We start from the raw sequence: 19,660 nt of genomic DNA, 5'->3' as shown, positions 1-19,660 counted from the left end.
GGGTGGGATGTTCGGAGAGAACAGCATTGAAACAAGTGTACTATCAAGGGTGAAACAGATCACCAGCCCAGGTTGGATGCATGAGACTAGTACTCGGATCTGGTGCACTGGGAAGACCCAGAGGGATGGGATGGAGAGGGAGGTGGGAGGGGGGATCGGGATGGGGAACACATGTAAATCCATGGCTGATTCATGTCAATGTATGGCAAAAACCACTACAATATTGTAAAGAAATTAGCCTCCAACTAATAAAAATTAATGAAAAAAAAGTAAGTAAATAGTCCTATAATAATTACCTACACAATGTGTAATGGGAACCAGAGAAAAAGAGTTAAAGGGTAAAAACTCGATAAAGAGATGAAGAAGAGTAGCAAACGACATTATAAAAATGTGAAAGGCGAGCTGTTCTAGTCACATGTTTAAAACAAAAAACAAAAACAAAGGTGAGAGAGAGAAAAATAAAGTATAATCACGAGGTCAAGATGCTACTTCTATTTTCTTTTTTTTTTAATTTATTTTTTAATTGAAGGATAATTGCTTTACAGAATTTTGTTGTTTTCTGTCAAACCTCAACATGAATTAGCCATACGTATACACATGTCCCCTCCGTCGAGAACGTCCCTCCCCATTCCACCCCTTCTACATTTGTAGAGAGCCCCTGTTATTTTCTTTCTTTCTTTCCTTCTTTTTTTTTTTTTTTTTTTTTTTTTTGAGAACACGGGTTTATTTTGCTGGCAGGACCACCCCTGTTCTTTTGTTAACTAACATGACCAACTGCTACAATTTCCCTGAGATTGCCCAATTTTTGTAGTGAAAGTCATGAATCTTAAGAAAGCTCTTAGTCCTGAGCACAGCAAGACAGTTGGTTGTGATACCCAGCTTTATGAAAGTCACTGTTATCAACTAAGAAGGGAGCTGTCTGTAATTCAGAAAGAGAACCATATACCAACCAGGTTACCTTGATCTTAAACTTCCAATCTCCAAACCTTTGAGAAAATTAATTTCTGTTGTTTAAGCCACCCAGCCTGCAATATTCTCCTGTGACAGCATAAACTAACCAATACACCAACCAAAGTATATTATTTCACTTCTCCAAGTGTCAGTTTTCTCATCTGAAGACTGAAGAGGCTAGACTGATTAGATATTTTATGATGTTAAGGTTCTAAATTTAGAGATAATTCACATCATTTCCACTAAAATTATTAGATACTATATAATTTTTGGAATACTTACTGTAACTTTTTTCTTCAATCTTTTATAGAATTTCTTTTGAATTACAAATTTCTTGATTTTGTTGCCACAGACAGCAGTCACATTTTCTAGTATGTTATATTTCAGAGTGTAACTGAACCTAAATCACTCTCTACTGTACAACTTCTATGGGGGAGACAGATGCTTTCTTTTGTATACTTGGCGAGATAGCTGTAATATTCTCTCACTAATACCATCTGATAGCCTCTAGGAAATAAGACCATCATGTTACAAAACTTTATATAAATGGTGAATCTTAGGAAAAAAAAGTAGCACAATTACATTATTCTATTAACCCTCTAGATCAAAGTTAGATATCTAAAATTTTCTCCACAGTAAAACCAAATCTTTTCTTCAGGTTGTTTACATCTGTAAAAATGTATCAACATACCATATCATAACTTGTTATGTCTCTCTATCAAGCTAGAATAACTAGAAAGTCATAGTAAAGGTGAAGGAGATATTAACGCAGAAAAACAAAGGTTTTGGACTTCATATATTATAAAATGGGTGTGAGTGATTTTCAAAAAAAAAAAAAGTTATGGAGGCAAGATACTGACGCTAGTATACAAATTACTCAAAATCTTCTCACAACCTGACTATCAATGCTATTTGCTTTCAACATAACACCCAGTATTCCAGGCACTGTAGTTTTTAATTCATCCCAAACATATCATGAATTATTCCTAGTTGCATATCATCATTAAAAAGAATTACTACCATTTTTTAACACAGTAATTTTTCAAAATACAGTGACAAAGATAATTTTATTGACCCTGAAAATAATCCTATGAAAATAAACATGAGTCATTGTATTTCCTCATTTATAGATGAGGAAACAGGTTTGGAGAGAGTTAAGTGACTTGGCCGTGAAACTATGGCTAGTGATGGGCAAAACAGAAGCTAATATGCAAGTTCTAAGCCCAGTGTTCTCCCATCTTGTAAGGTTATGGCTTCTTCTTCCATCCATATAACTTAATTACATCTATCCTTCAAGATCCTTCTGTTCTAATTTATCAGTACTACTCATCTTCACCTCTAGCACAAAAATTCCTCCCTCCCCTAAAGTCTTGTTAAGCTCAAAGTAATCTCAAATGCTATTAATTTTTATATTCATTGACAGAAGTATATTGCAACATTACATAATACTCTGTATGTATATTTCCAGGCTACTCAACTGTATCACAAGTTCGAGCTTTCTGTGTGTCTTCTGAAATATATGTGTGCCCCTGGGATACCAACCATCTGTTTTGTTTGCCTTTGTTTGGACCTGGCTTTTATCCCTTCACTGGTCTCTACCTTTTGGTATCCTGATCCTTGTTAATAGACTCCTTTAAGGCATGAACAATCATGCCTTCACTTGGACAAGGGATATTCCTTTTCATTTTTATTTTTGGTAACTATTATTTATTTACACAGACCTATTGTACTTTTTGATAATACTTATCAATTTTAAATATGTAATCAGTGTACATTCCAAAATGCATACTAGAAAATGCAAGTATACAAGAAAAATAAAACAAGGGATACATAGAAACTGAAGATGTTTTTCCTTTAATTATCACTAAAATTCCTTATTCATGACTGCTGTATAACTAAACTCTTATTTCTCTTCATACTTCCTTGAAATGGCTTCTTTTTCTTTTCTGAGATCTTAAATCTTTTTCCTATTTTTAAAAAATTCTTAATTGGAGGATGATTGCTTTATAATGTTGTGTTAGTTTCTACAATAAAACAATGTGAATCAGCAATGCATGCTTGGTAAGTCACTTCAGTTGTGTCTGACTCATTGCAACTCTATGTATGGTAGCCTGCCAGGCTCCTCTGTCCAAGGGATTCTCCAGGCAAGAATACTGGAGTGGGTTGCCAGGTCCTCCTCCAGGGGACCTTCCCAACCCAAGGATGGAACTACGGTCTCTAATATGTTCTGCATTGGTAGGCAGGTTCTGTACTGCTAGTACCATCTGGGAAACCCCAGGTATGCATATATCCCTTCCCTCTGGAGCTTCCCTCCCATGTACCCCACATCCCATCCCTCTAGGTCATCACAAAGTACCAAGTTGAGCTCCCTGTCCTATACAGCTGCTTCCCACTAGCCATCTATTTTATACATGGTACTGTACATATGTCAGTGCTATTCTCTCAATTAGCCCACCCTCTCCTTCCCTGGCTGTGTCCAAAAGTTTCTACACCAGGCCAGTTGGTCTCTCTTTCTAATTAGAATTTGAATTAAACACAGGGAAAGAAGGAATAAAATGCTTACAACTAATATACCCTAGAGACAAGTTTCTGAAAAGACTTCCCATTCATTCCTGCTTTCAGCATTCTCAAAGCTGCTATAATTGGTGCTACTTTAATGGACAATTTCTTCAGGCTTTCCTCACTTTCTGGGTGAGCTCTTCTCTATAAATTCCATTTTTTGCTTAAGTCAGGCAGAGTCAATTTCTGTTGCTTGCAAGTCAGTCACTTCAGTCGCTCAGTCATGTCCAATTCTTTGTGAGCCCATGGACTGCAGCACACTAGGCTTCCCTGTCCAGCACCAATTCCCAGAGTTTACTCAAACTCATGTCCATTGAGTCGGTGATGTAATCCAACCATCGCATCCTCTGTTGTCTCCTTCTCCTCCCGGCTTCCATCTTTTCCAGCATCAGGGTCTTTTCCAATGAGTCGGATCTTTGCATCAGGTGGCCAAAGTATAGGAGTTACAGCTTCAGTATCAGTCTTTCCAATGAATATTCAGGACTGATTTTCTTTAGGATGGACTGGTTTGATCTCCTTGCAGTCCATGGGACTCTCAAGTCTTCTCCAACACCACAGTTCAAAAGCATCAATTCTTTGGTGCTCACCTTTCTTTGTAGTCCAACTCTCACATCCATACATGACTACTGGTAAAACCATAACTTTTACTAGATGGACTTTTGTTGGCAAACTGATGTCTCTGCTTTTTAATATGTTGTCTAGGTTGGTCATGACTTTTCCTCCAAGGAGCAAGTGTCTTTTAATTTCATGGGTACAGTCACCATCTGCAGTGATTTTGGAGCCCAAAAAGTAAAGTCTCTCACTGTTTCCATTATTTCCCCATCTATTTGCCATGAAGTGATGGGACCAGATGCCATGATCTTAGTTTTCTGAATGTTGAGTTGTAAGCCAGCTTTTTCACTCTCCTCTTTTACCTTGCAAAGCACATTTCTTATCTGATATACCCACAAAGCGCAGTGTCTAGGGAAAGCTATGCTAAGTATTTTTAAATGTTTTGTTCTAATGTAGATTATATGTTATTATACACTGAAAACAAAAATAACAAATGACCCTGAAGCACAAGATTACTATTGGTTAGAATTTTAATAATCAACAGGTAAGCATAGGCCAAGCTAACATTGGAAACTCATCTGCAGAGAAATGATTTTATTACAGTTCAACACCCTACATTGGTGACTTACAGTGATAACACACTGCTGCAAATTAGCAAAGCATTTTGTGATGAGGGTAGTACTTATTGTGACCATCTGAATTTTTAATATCATTTTACTACAAGAAACATCTGATAAATTTAACTGCTTATGACATGGCTCCTTTTAAACTATATTAACATTTTAACATAATCTATAGCTTCTTATGAAAAGTAGAAGAATATAGTTTTAAATTCACCAAGAAAGGAAGTAATCATTAGAATAATTTATGTAGGCAAGTGATATCATTTTAAAAGTATAGTCAGTACCCAGCAAAGAAAGCCCCCTCTGCTATTAAGGAAAAATACTAGGAAAAATCAACCAAGTAATCTTTTAAAATATAACTGGAATTTAACAGCAATTTTAGCCAATCATACATCAGTAGTTAACTCAATTTCCAACAGATTATAAATTTACGCTAACTATTTCTACATACTTCAGTAAATTTCTCTCATTTTAGACATTTATATCTACTTAGAACCTTTTCCATTTCAGGAACATCTTTTTAATCCTAGATATTGTGGGAATATCATACATATATATGATATTTCTCTTTCTTAATGACAAGTATTCCCCTGAACATAAAAATCCTACTGAAAAATGGGAGAGGGCAAAAGATTTTTAAACATTCACTTCTTTCTCTTTTACAACATCTATTACTACATGCTAGTATTTCCCACAAGAATATTTTTTATTTTATTTGAAGTTGGGAAAAATCTTTGTGCTGAATCCTTTGAGCATACTTCTAGTGATAGATGTCAGATCAGTGCTGTGTGGAAGAACTTTCATTTGATAGGAAGATGACAGGAAGAAGCCTATATCCAAAATATAACATGCAACTGTACAATCCTGTGAGATTAATGGAATCTTTTCTTCCTATGTATAAATGACTTATTCATTATTACCTCAATAAAATCAGTTCACATTTTTAATTTGAATAGTGTGAAATTAAGACACTTAAAAAGGTACATATTTGTTCAAATTAGGACAGTTTGTTTTAAATGTCTTCTTTATATGAATTAAATGTGAAACAGACTAACAATACAAATTTCCAAAGATATTTTAATTTATGTTTTTGCAATCACCAACCAAGAAAACTTTAAGATTCACTCACTGTGCCTACAGTATATGCTCTAAACAACTAACATCTTGATAACAGATGCTTGTACAAGTTTAGAGTATATGATGTGCAATAAAATGAAAAGTCTTATTTAGTTTTACCCTCCAAACCAGGGTGTGAGTTATTCTAATTTATTACAAGCACTGCTTTATTCTCATTGGCATTATCAAATAATTTCACATGTCCCCTCATATCACAAGAAGAGGGACTAAAAATGTGTGTTTTTTAACAAAAATCTAACATTCCAGACCATCTTCCCTATCTTCCCATATTTCCCTATGCCTCTCAAAAATAAATCAGGAGTAAACAATACAATTTCATTATGCATCTTCTGATCTACAAATGTTATTCTTTATGTCTATCTGGGAGAGAACAACCAGGAGCAAATCATTTTTGATACATATTAAAATGCTAGCACATTTATATGTAATGCACATCTATTTAATGCTTAAATAGAAAAGAAACTTAAATCCATTCCTAGATTGGGGATTCTTGTAATAATATACTTCAAGAACTAACCAAAGGTTTGTAATGTTTCCAGATGTAAAAGAAAAAAAAAGTGAAACAATGGTGAGATGTCAAAAACTGATTGCTTGTTTTCAGATTTATTTCTGTCTCTAGCTTTCTTACAGGCCTTCCCCTCAGAGTCTGTTCAGTTTTCTTTTTGTGACAGGTTTTTCCCTTGAATATGGTGGTTTGCACTAACCTAGAAATGGACCTATATCATCACTTGTCCGTTTCTTTATTTAACTTTCACAAGAATTAAAACCTCGAGAACAATACCATGAAATGGTTTTATCAAAACAGTAAGAGGACTATCACTTAATTTTTAAAAAACTTTTAGTTATTACACTGGATTCTAGGTATAAGTTTATTAATATAACACTTTCAACAAAAAAGAGTATTATTTTCCTAGAAGAGAGTAAGCAAAGCATATTCAGAAAGAAATAATTGGCTATTACCTCACTGAACTTAGCTCCTCAAATAATTTCTGGACAGACACAAAATAAGTTTGAAGGCATTAAAATATAACATTGCATCTAGTTTATAAAAGCCATTTTTTTGGATCTAAAAACTCCAGAAAGATTTGATCAGCAAGAGCTGAACAGTATACCATATAAGAATTTGCATTCTTTGAGATTTTATTACAGTAAGGTTTTTAAAAATCATTTATCTTTTTTAAAGATGACTTCACTCAGTCATGTACAGCTCTCTGTGACCCCATGAACTATAGCCTGCCAGGCTCCTCTGAACAAGGAATTTTCCAGGCCAGAATACTGGAGTGTGTGGTCACTCCCTTAGCTAGGGGATCTTCCCAATTCAGAGACTGAACCCAGCTCTCACATGCCATAAAATTCATCCTTTTAAAGCATACTTTATTGGCTTACATATTATTGGTGTTTAAAGTGACTTCTCTTTCATAAATGAGATTATTGTTCTAAACTGGCATTATAAGATGTTCTCTTACCTTACAGAGAAAGTTGATCTTAAAACCCAAAGACTGGGCATTTCTTGAGCCTGAGTTCATGTAGTTTCCAACCAAAAGAATTAACTCTAAAAGTTTGTTAAAGCTTTCACTTTTCTTCAGTTCTTCACAGGCCAGAGTTACTGCTATGATGCTTGGCTTGATGTTGTTTACATGTTCTTCAAATGTGAGCTTGAAAAGAATGCTATTGAGACGAGGCCGCAACATTTTCACTGAGCTCATCTGTAAGATAAGGAATGCTGTATGAGATTATATATATACATGCAAATAAATAAATAAATAAATATTTTATATATATATATATATATATATATATAAAGCCCATTATTTTTCTCTCTAGTGTGGATCATTTTATAGATGATACTGTAAAATTTTTGAATAAAATGAATTCTCTCTGGGTTTTAACAGTTGTAGTTCCTTCTCCAGAACAGTTTAACAAATATTATTCTGTTTTAGACATTTCAAAAGGGTATTTTTTTCAAAAGTTAAAAAAATACATGTTTGATTTCAAAGAATAAATGAAATCATCCATATAGCATTAAGAAAATATTATTGAAGCTAGCCAGCTGCTAGATGTTAATTGCATAATCATTAGTCACCAATAACATTTAAAGTGCCAAAAATCTGTCCCTGAGGTGAACCATGAAAATGCACAAATATAACATTGAGTTGAATCAACAGCTGGGCCACATATAAAAAAACATATATGATGACAGATAATATAAGTGGAAATACATTTCCTAAAAAAAATGTGGCTTCACTGTTACCTATTTCTATGCTGTTTTAAACCAGAGCTAGAAGACTAGCTCTGATTGAGCACCTAATAATTTTAAACCTATGATCTATATTAATAAAATATATTAAATATTTATATATGCTCTAAAGAATTTCACCTGCTTGACAGAATGTTGATGTTAAATAAGTTATGGTAAAAGTACATGAACTTACTTTTAGGTACATTATTCAAGAATTTTATATTGGTTTTCTTCAAAACAGTTCAAGTTAGGTTTTACTTGTCTCATAGTATGGGTCCACATTCTCTATTCCCTTTGGTATAATTCCTATAATAATAATTTCTTTCAGTCTTTAATTTCCCATAACTCCAGGTTATTTAACTACTTTTCATTCACCAAATTAATTCTGGGAGAGAGGTGGGTGGAGGGTCAACACATAAGAATATACACAAGCACATACACAATGAAATTATTAACAATCCTAATTATTTTATTTTTTACATATAGCTTAGCTTTTTTAAATACAAATGCCAGTCACAGAGTAGGCAAGGGATTACTGTAGACAACATGAAAATAATTTGACAACATAAATAAGAGTCCTTAGTTTAAGGACTCTTAAACTAAGAGTTCTTAAGGGGACAAAATACCCCTCAAAAGCAGCAAAACGAGTTGTCAAATAGACCCTATCTGCTCTAATACAAAAATAAAGCATAATCTATCATTTTCCCTTTTTGAAATAAAATTTGTCATTAACCATGGGTGTCTGCCTCTCCAAAAATTAACCTTTGCTGTCTGCTAATCCTCCTATATGCATTCATGCTTTTCATAGGCAGATGTATAAAAGTATACTGGGAATATCCCTGTTACTATGTCTGAAATGTAGGTGATATCACTCATCAATAGCTTTGCAAAAACACAATCAGGGGAATATTCAAAGCATCCTACTGTTTTTTTCAGTACTCGCATAGTAAGTATAAGACACACCATCTACTCACAAAAAGTGTCCAATATAGCCTAAAACTAATAACACAATCACTTGATAACTATAGCTAACAATAAAACTAGCCCATGATTCTAAATGGGTAAATAGAAATTAAGTGCTGGAGATGTTCACTGAAATAAGACAAAACTTTAAACTCTATGACTACAACGTTTAATGAAGGCTTCACAGTAGAGGGGATACAAATCGATAAATAAAAATTAGGCAAGTAGAGAGAAGGAGAGAGAGAAAATGAGTGAGCAAGCAAAAACAAACAGGGACCAAAAAGAAGTTGTAGACAGAAAGAATGAAGTGAGAAAAGGTTTATAGGTTAGGAATATATGAGGTATATACCTAGGGGCAGAATTTGAATTAAAGTCACTTTAGAGTCCATGTAAATGCAATAAAAATTGGAAGCTAACCACATTAAAGTCTCCAAGAATGAACAAATCTAATCTCCCACATGTAAATTTGTGTGGGAAGCTACCCAAGGCCCTACGTCTTTTTCTGCCTTCATTTATGCCTTTATCCCTGTTTCCAAATCCTTTTCCACTTTTTACTTTCGTTTTACTGTTACCTGGCTATCATTAGCACAGAAGCAAGTTTTCTATTATTTTATTAATATATGTTTAAGAAGTAGGAATTTTTCAGTCTCCCTGATGGTTAAAAAAACAACAGAACTACCTGGACCAGGTGCTAGTCACCATATACCTCCCTTCTGGCTATGCCCTTTAAGACCTATAGGAACCCTGAACACCAGGGTAGCTTTGGTGTGAGATCCACAAGGAATTTAAAACCTAAGCTTACATAGATATTTTTAGTCTTGCTTCAGTTCTAATATCATTTGTTTTCATTCATACCTGTGTTGCATTCATATCTGGTTCTGGGCTTTGTATGTCAATGCTTGGTCTACTGTTTCTGGGCTTTGTATTTCAATGCTTGGTCTACAAACCCAAAACAGCATGGATTTGATTTTTTTTCCAATACCACCCCCAACCAAAATAATGTGACCGAAAGTACTTTAATAATTATAGTAACAATAACAACAATTAACATTGAGTACTCTGTGCCAGTCTCTGTTCTTGAAATCTGTTACATACATATATGTGGATTTGATTCTCAAAACCACCCTAGGAAATGGTTATTCACATTGTGTGTTAGTCGTTCAGTCATGTCTGACTCTTTGTGACCTTATGACACTATAGCACACCAGGTTCCTCTGTCCATAGAATTGTCCAGGCAAGAATACTGGAGTGGGGAAACATTCCCTTCTCCAGGGGATCTTCCTGACCTAGGGATTGAACCTGAGCCTCCTGCATTGCAGGTGGATTCTTTACCATCTGAGCCACCAGGAAAACACATTATTCACATTAGTCTCCTAAAAATGAGGAAAGTGAAGCACAGAAATACTAAATAACTTGTACAGAGTCAAATTGTATGTTGAAGTTCTGAACTCAGGCATTTTAGCTACAGAATTCAGACTCTATACCAGGCCACCTCTTAGGTCATATTGAGAGTGGTATGTATGACTTGTTGAAAAAGAGACTAGGGACAAGAATACTGTTAGTTAAGTTTTCAAAAGGTCTTAGAAACAGGTAATGCCCTAGGATGTTGACAATAGAAAGGGAAAGAAAGCAACATACACGAGAGAAAGAATTAAGGAAGAAGCAAAGGGACTTAGTAGTAAATGACCAGTTATGGGAGGATAAAGTCAAAGATGGTTCCATGGTGTTTAGTCCTTTGTGAGGTAGAATACTGTTGGCATTAATGAAGGCAGAAGGAAGTGCCAATTTGGTTTGGCTTACTGTTTGGTTTTTACGTTTGTTTCAGAAAATGAGGGTAGATGAATTTGCTTCCCTTGATCTGCTACCTATACCTATAAGTCAACCAGGGACTAAGGCAGTGGGGGCTGGTAGGGTAAGGCTTAGTAGCAAATTCAACCAAATGAGTGAATCTAGACAGTTTTGCAGAGTCTGATTGTATAAAGCTAATCCACCTAATTTCTCTGCTTCAATTTCCTCATTTGTAATAAAGGGGAAAGTCCTGTTAAGCAGTCTTGTTTTGAAAATTAGGTAGGAGCCAAACACATGATCCATATATATTAGTTCCTTCCTTTTTTGTCTCTATCTCTTGAGTTGTGGAAAGGTGAGGTAAATAGTGTGAGATCCACAAATAAAAACCATTAGTTGGATGTTACCAAGACATTTTTATTAGCATTTAAGTGAACTTGGTTGATCATCCTTTCAGACACCAGTGTATTTTACTTCTAACAAAGACACTATTAGATTCCCATTATCAGGACATGGATTAGGACATGACTTAGCGATTAAGCAACAACATTAAGACTCCAAACCTTGAAGTCATGTTGAAATCACGGAAAACACAGTGTAATTTAATACCATTCCTTGCCTATATTTTAACCTGAAGAATTACTTAGAATTGGCTCTTATTTTCAGTTCTCATCATTCAAGCTTAAAATTTACATACTTCAAGGTTGAATCACTAAAACTATTTAAATGTGTTCCCTAATCCTTCCAGGATTCGCCCCTCCAAATCGTCACATGAATAGTAAAATGAACCTCTATAATAGGGAAATAATATTGCTTTCCTGAAATTTTGAGTTTAGCTATTGTTATGATATCTGGTAGCATTTGGAAATTCAGTCCTTGAATTTAGGAGATAAGTATCAGAGTTGGCAGATTTCAGAGTTATCAGAACATTGTGGGAGGCAGGTTGTTGATGAGGAGTATGTAGAGAGAAGAATCAAAGACTGCCTCTTGTGTAGCACTGAACAAAGGTCCTTGCATATATTAAACATTCAAATATTTGCTGATTGATTTTAAAAGCACTCCTGAGCTAGCTGACTATTTTCTAGATCTTCTCCCAAGGAAGATAGGTGGGTTGCCTATTGAACAAAATTAACAACAGATGGTAATATTTTACTGTCCCCAAAATGATGTCTTCGGCTAAGATGTCAAACCAGAAATCCTAGGGAATTACTTTTCTTGACTGCTATTACTGGATACAATCTATCACCAATCAACCTGATTCAGGGAAGAGGTTGTGCATTATAAGAAGATCACAGCTGCCCTTTGATCTTGCAAAATCTCTTCCTTCATTTACCCACTAAAATAAAATTTAGTGCAGAGCAGGTGATAAATATCGTATGTAATTTGAAAGAAAATTTTATAAAATTAGTGAATAAATGGATGTACTCATTAATACAAACAGAAAGTCCAATATCAGCAAAGGACAGGATTGGGAAGCAGATGCACAGTGTAAAGAGGCATTACAGTAGGCTGACGTGGGGCAGTAAGAAGGTACCCTACTTCCTATGTAAAGTAATTAGCTACCAAAAGGATCATCCCAGTGATAGTGCCAAGGCTCAATAACAGCCCGAATTCAGAGCTCTAAATAACTATTTTGAAAGATAGGTTCAAGAGAATTATCCCCTTCATGCTCAGAGAGGGAAAGAAATCATTCTCTGCATTCTCTAGACTCAGAAGGTAAATTATAGTAGAAGAAATGAAACTTTTGAGTTACACAGATCTGGACTTGAACTACAGTTATGTTACTTTATAGTTATAATCTAATGCAATTTACCAAGTGTTTCTGACACTTTATTCTCTACCGGTAAAATGTATTCCTTAAGTCATTCATACGTGTTTCAGTAAGACAAATGAGACCTTATGTGTAAAACTGCTATCATGATAGCTGACACAATAGAATCACTCTAAAACAATAGCTATTATTGCTATTATTCTCTTTACTCATTCTCTGAAATTACCCCAAGAAGGTACCATGGTCCCTGACCGTTCTCCAAAACCTGAGATGAAGTTTTCTCATCCATTAAGGAATGTGTGTCACTACGGCTTGATGAAGAATGGCCTTCAATATCTACTGAGCACTTTGTAAGTATCATGCAGTGCTCCCTTCAGTCAATTACAATGCATCATATAAATTTTCCACTAGAAATGTTAGCAGTGAAAACATGTTACTATAAAAATAGACTTATGGAGGAGGTGAAACTATATGGACTCTCTTAACAGAAGCCACAAGACAGTATGCTTTGATCATACTAATAGAATTTCCTTCAGTCAGAAGTATGAATTTTTATGATCAGAGCAGGGTAGACTGATAGACAATAGCTGAATCTCCATTAGAGGATTTGTCTGTTTAAGGGAATGTCTTAGATAACTGAAGCAGAGAAATTGTAAGAAGCACTGAGTGACATCCCCAGCCACAGTTACAATTATTAAAAGACTCATGTCTCGTAAAGGTACTTGAGTGCACCTAAGTGATATAAGGAAATGTAACAAAAACTTGGCTGAAACGTATGTCTGTTTTTCCTTGTGGTCCCTTGCAGCATTTTAGTTGACTGGCATCCTTTGTTTTATAATTCATTCCTTGAAGTGCTCTGGGATGCTGACCAAGGTGTTGTATTATGTAGGGGATTTATTTGTGTTACAAGATAGTTGTCTATCAAATCACATCAAGCAACTATCATGTCTTCAGATGATCTGCACTATATTAAAAAAAAAAGTACACTGACAGCTTTAGTGAGAGCAGCTACAAGTTGGTTATTTCCCCAAAGAGTTAGACACAATTTTGTTAATATAATTTGAATTTTATACACTTTACTACCTATCAGCTGGTGAATATTGATGTTCTGCCAAACTACCATAAGATTCCAGAGAGAAAGAAAAAAGATCCAAGTGTAACAATCATGTGGGAAGGAGGAGAAAGCAGTCCTATGCCACTCCTGAAGTCATGTGTCACTCACTTTTAAGGTGATTTCTATTTTCTTTCATTTTTCACTGTTAAGAAATACATTTTCAACTGCCATCACATGTGAGCATATGTGATCTAATATCTTCAATATATAATATTAAAGATTCATGGGAATTAACATATATTTGTAATAATTACATATTTGTTACAAAAGTGTTTCCCCCGATACCTAAATACTATTGGGACCCAATATACATTGAAATTAGAGAATAATTTTGTATCAGTGACTATAACAAAGGTGACGTGATGAAGTGACGATAAAGAAGAGTCAATTTAAGTTAGACAGCAGGCAAATCTTCCTATAAAAGTTGTGAGACCTTGAAAACTGAGTTAAACTCTGATGTTTGGAAGCATGGAAATATTTAAAACAAGGACGTCTGCGATTCTCTGTTAAATAAATCATTTTATTATTCTCTTTAGGACATAACCCCCTCCAGAGTAGGCTCTCTACTGCTCACTGTTGTACTTTTTGCAATATACCTAGTACTCAGACTGGACAAAATCATCAATACAGGTGCACCTGCTGTATGGAGCCAATGGCAAATGTTTGTATATCAGATGTCAGGAGAGATAAGAGTCATTGGTAATCTGTAAAATGAAGCTTTGGAAAAGCAGGGTTTTGAAAACTGACTCTATCCCAGAAAAGCAATGATGTGCTCATAGAGAATATTTACCCCAAATAGAGTGATATGTGGAAATTATGCATCAACAAATATTTACTCATTTTCAGTCTGGAACAGAACATGATAACAATGTTGACCCCAAGAGACACTGAAAGCTCAAAAGAATTACATTAAGAAATGGATAAAGAATTTTCAAAACATCATTCTAACAACTATCTGAGGCCAAGAACGGCCATTAGAGCACCTGTAATATGAGGCTGTTATTTTAAAGGATTACTGGTATATGGATAGGGAAAATGGGTTAATTTTTCATTTTTTAAAATATTTAATGAAAAGCAATCAATAGAAAAATTGATTGACATCCACAGACTTTATCTGAATATTCAGTTTTCAGATGGTTTTATTTTGTCTCATTTTATTGTAAAAACTGATGAAAAAAAGCAATCCTGTCATAAAATGATTATGAGAAGTTAAAAAAATGAACCAGAATCTGAATATATGGATTTGAGAACACACCATGGTGAGTTTTCTTTTACCTGATCTCACAATTATTAAACCATCTCTTTTTTTCAGATAAAAATGAAGGCACATCTAGAAGTAAGAGCTAGCATTCATATTTACAGAAGGAATGAAAATAGAAACAATTAAGGCATTACATATCAAAACACTGAACACTTTGAATGAAAGCAGATAAAGAAAAATGAAATTTTCCCAATGAATATGCAAACTTGAATAACGATTTAATATTAATGGAACAGAAGAGCTACAATTTTCGATCCAAACTAACTGCCTTTGATGATGTTTGGGAGAAAAAATAAAGCTTTTAAGAATTTCCTTTTCACCTGATTAAGCTATCTTGAATAGAGCTCATAAGCTCTTGGGGGGATTCAAAAAAATTAAAAAGCAAACTGATTTTATAGCTGTAGTTCCAACTACAGGCATAATCTACTCCTCCTGCCTTCACATATTTATGCAGAAAAAGAAAAAAATTAACTTTGCTGTCAGCAGTATCACATAATCTTTGCTTTTCATTATAAATGTTTTTATGCACAAGGCTATCTCAACATCTTTTTCTTAGATTATAGCTTTAGAATGTTTTTAATTGAAAAATATGGGTAATTTTGAAGTCAGAAAAACAAAGTACCCATTACTAAGAGAACTAATTATTGCCTTCTTTTTCTCAGAAGATGTGTTACTTTAATAGATACACACAGTATGGGTCTCCATCCACAGTGCAAGACAAGTGGGAATTTCCATAGCTCTAAGGTTTAAGAACAGCTGAGCTGCAAACACACTGGGAAGAGTCTGAAAGCTCCCGCTGGGGGTTCTAACGGGCAGAGTTTTCAAAGATCTGTGTTTCTTCCCCCAGTACAGGTACAGCACATAATTACAACAATGTACCAAATTCAATTCTGTGGGAGGCAGATTGAAGGACAAGTCAGTAGGAAGCTATGCAGCCAATCTACCCCCCTAAAGAAAAGGATTATTGATCCTAGATGGTGTGGGAAGTAACATATCCCTCTTCCCAGGAAACCTGCCTCTAGATTCAGGAAAGGTTCCTAGATTTTTTTGTTTCTTTTTTCTTCTCTCTCTCTCTCTCTCTTTTTTCTGGTTTCTTTTTATGACATGTGAAAATAAGCAAATCCAATGATATGGTTGATAAAAAAGAAAGAGGGAAAGTTTACAGAAATCTTAGCAGCCCAGTCACTGTCTCAGGTAAGTTTATCTTTTTTCAAAAGTTCAAAGCCTGATTCTTCCCTAGTCTTGCCAGTGTAAAACTGTTTTTCTTTTGTTGATGAGATTTTAGTGAATATTGCAAGAGTAATCGCAATTCTGGCATATGTACATCTCTAACTGATGAGATTTTGTTTTTATCATCCAGGAAGTTATACAATAATGAAAATTCTAAAGGACATTGGCAGGGTGATAGGAGTAAAATTAGGAAACAGTATTTACCACTAGAGAAGGCAAAGAAAGAAAAGGACTCAATAAGGAATCTAAATTCTTCAATGTTCAAGTACCAAATGAATACAGAATTAGGAATAAAAAGAGCCCACTTAATTTTGCATTCAAGCTAATACATTCAACAAACATTGGTAAGTATATCATGTGAATTAAATCAATATAATACAGACATTTAAAGAAGTTGTAATCTAGAAGGGATCATTCAATAAAAAACCTTGCGATTAAACATTTAATTAAAAACCATGATAATTTTGAGAAAGGAAAAGAAAAAAAAGGTGCTCTGAGAGAATTTAATAGGGAGGCCTAGTAAATAAGTGAGAGCATAATGGGGAGAAAAATTTAAGCAGAGACTCAAAGAATAAGCAGGAGAGAAACAGGCAGGAGTGGGAGTAAGTGGGAGCAGTGTGTGTAATGATCCAAAGACAGGAAAGAGCATGGTAAATTCAAAAAACAATGCACTGATGCTTTAAGCAGATAAATAATGATGCAACACAAATGTACTTTAGAAATGTCACATCAAGGGCTGTGCCGAGACTGATCAGGAAAAAGGTCAAAAGCATAAGTGGAGAAAACAGACTAAAAGTATATTATAATGGTTAAGGGAAAGATGATGCTGGCTTGGGTTACAGTAGTAACAGCACAGAATAGAAGTCAGTAGATCAACTGCATATTTTAGATGCAATTAAGAGTTAATAAATGATCTCTCCTAGATCAGTTTCAACGCATTATTTAAGGTAGCATTCTGATTGCTGTTTCCTGAATAGTAAGTAACTAGAGGTAAGGAAGTAGAAAACAAAAAGAGACTACTCTTTGAAAAAACTCATGCTAGGTAATGAAGAGAGGGCAGTATTTATCATGGACCTCAGGGCCAGTGAAGGGTTTTTTATTCATCCAGCTATCCATTCATACATTTTGGGGCAATGAATGACTTAAGAAGATTTTTATTTCTGAAGAGAAGGGCAGAGTGGAGACTGAGGAACTGAAGAGGCAACAGACAAACAGAACAAAAGTAGGCAGGGGATAATTAATGCCTTACAGAGAGATAAGTAAATTAGTATGTAGTAGACTACTTCACACACACATGCACATGTAAACGTAAGCACAAACCAGTTCAGTACAGTTGTTAAAATCACAGTCCATGACATTAGACTGCCTGGGACTAAATTCTGTACCTACTGCTATGTAACTGTGAACAAGGTCCAAAACCTCCCTTGAACTCACTATCCTCATTTGTAACATGGAGTCAACAATAATACCAGTCTCATAGGGCTGTGAGGAATTCACGAGATGGTGCGTATAAAAACACCGAGCATGGCACTGGACATAGTAACACCTCAATACATTCTTATTTCTATCATTAACAACAACAACAACAATAGTATTAGTCATAACAAATAAAGTATCCCTTTTTTCTGAGGTTTGACAGAGAAGAGGTTAACACAAGATATGGGTAGAGATAACAACTGTGGGTAGAAGAGACACTGCTCTAGCACCTATTTGCTTTCTCATTTCCCTGGTAAGAGATCAGGTTGTCCGTAGGTTGAAAAGAATGGGAAGGGCAGGGAAAAAAGACTTGAAGAAAGCAGATAAGATATGGTATAGATGCTAAAAACAAAAGACCACTGAATTAAGAACAAGTAAAATAACTGCTGAAATGGCAATGAGAGTCCCGCCGAGGTCAAAGCTAAAATGTCATAAAGACACCAATTCAGTTTGCTAAAGAGAACAGGGAGACATCAAGTCAGAGAGTTAGAGGCACAATGAGAATGTGAAGGAGCTCAGGTTTTATTCTGTAAACTCTGGGAGACACTGAAGGATTTCAAAATGGAAATCACACGATGAATATACATTTTGATGAAGACTAAACTAATAATTTTGATGGCAGAAGAAAGCAAAAGCAAGACAACAAGTTTGGGACCTTTCTCATTTGGGCAGAGGATTCTATAGATGTCCAAAGTTGTCCTAAATGTAGGTTGTCCATATATGTCCAAGATTAAAAAGTATTTGGACATTTCCACAGAGGAGTGAATTTAATTTCAGCATAGACTTGAAGTATATTTGAACATAATTTTTACTTTGAGACCTAAACTATGCTATTTTTAATCTCAGGCTCGTACTTAGTTCTAATAATTATCTTAAAATTCAATAAGCACTTATATACTGGCTATTATATACAAGATATCCATGCTTACATATGTGGTTAAAAGACTAAGTTATATCATTATTTCAAGAAACTTTTCACTAGATATGAGACTATCTAAACTATATTTAGATCAGACAAATCCTGATTGATACTGCCTTAGATAATTTACATAGCATAAACTACTTAGAAATGTCCTTGACTATCTTCCCTATAGACATGTAGCTAAGGATGGGGAGAGTAAATAAGAGGACCGGGTGACTTCATGCTCACAGCCCCAGAATTATTTATGGTTGCATGCATAAACACGAAATCTCTTTCCTTTCCTATTTTGCTTTGAGTTCAGAAGGTATATTGCTCTTTATGTCCCCAAACTTCATTTCCTCAGTGTAGCACCAAGGATATTCCTCTTGAAGGACTTGCTTGGCAAACTAATACATCTTCCAAGATAAACTGCATTCAGGAAAAAAATGGCTTTGGAGAAACTGCAGTGTACCTACTGTAAAACTCATAACCATCATGACACAGCTGAATTCTCAGATGGTATATAACCTTGCTTCAATTATAATATGAATTCCAGTAGCTTAAGTTTTAAGTGTCGACTTTGGTCTAGAAAATTTTATTATTTAATATGTGTTAAAGTATTGCTACTTAATAAACAATATCTGGCCAATTTAGTTAATTTGCTTAATCAAAAAATGAGAGATATAATTTTTTCAGGTATCTATACATGCTCTATTTCACCCTAAATATACATTCCTGATTTGCTTTTCAAGGATTTGACAGAACCCTCCTACATCAGCATATGCAGTGCTATATCTGAGAACTAATAAACTCTAAATGTGGGTAAGCAGTTATTCCATATGTTCAAAAGGAATATTCTCTGTTCTATCTATCACATTTTGACTTTAAACAGGATTTTTAAATTGCAGAGTGCCAATCAGATCAAATCAAATGTATTACTATTAATGAGGTTATAAACTATTCTGGATTAAGCAGAATATTTGACTATTAAGTGCAAAGGTAATTTTTAAAAGTCTTAGTATGCAGATGCAAAATGGTCAGAGAGCCAGGGTAAAACTGAAAGCTGTAATAGAATTGTTTATTCATATGAGACCAAAC

General features: G+C 34.7%; 1 protein-coding gene across 3 annotated transcripts in view; it reads right to left on the bottom strand.

The window, feature by feature from the left end:
- The window catches only part of DIAPH2 (diaphanous related formin 2), a 953,573-nt gene that overhangs the window by 465,094 nt on the left and 468,819 nt on the right, over positions 1-19,660 (bottom strand). For all 3 annotated transcript variants that reach the window (XM_070461796.1, XM_070461795.1, XM_070461794.1), the window contains one exon: positions 7,289-7,528. In XM_070461796.1, coding sequence (XP_070317897.1) covers positions 7,289-7,528 — 240 coding nt within the window. The remainder of the gene's footprint in view (positions 1-7,288; positions 7,529-19,660) is intronic.

This window comes from Odocoileus virginianus, chromosome X (assembly GCF_023699985.2).
Source record: "Odocoileus virginianus isolate 20LAN1187 ecotype Illinois chromosome X, Ovbor_1.2, whole genome shotgun sequence".
Lineage (NCBI taxonomy): Eukaryota > Metazoa > Chordata > Mammalia > Artiodactyla > Cervidae > Odocoileus > Odocoileus virginianus.
Note: the sequence above shows the minus strand (reverse complement) of the source record. Positions and strands in the feature narration are given on the sequence as shown.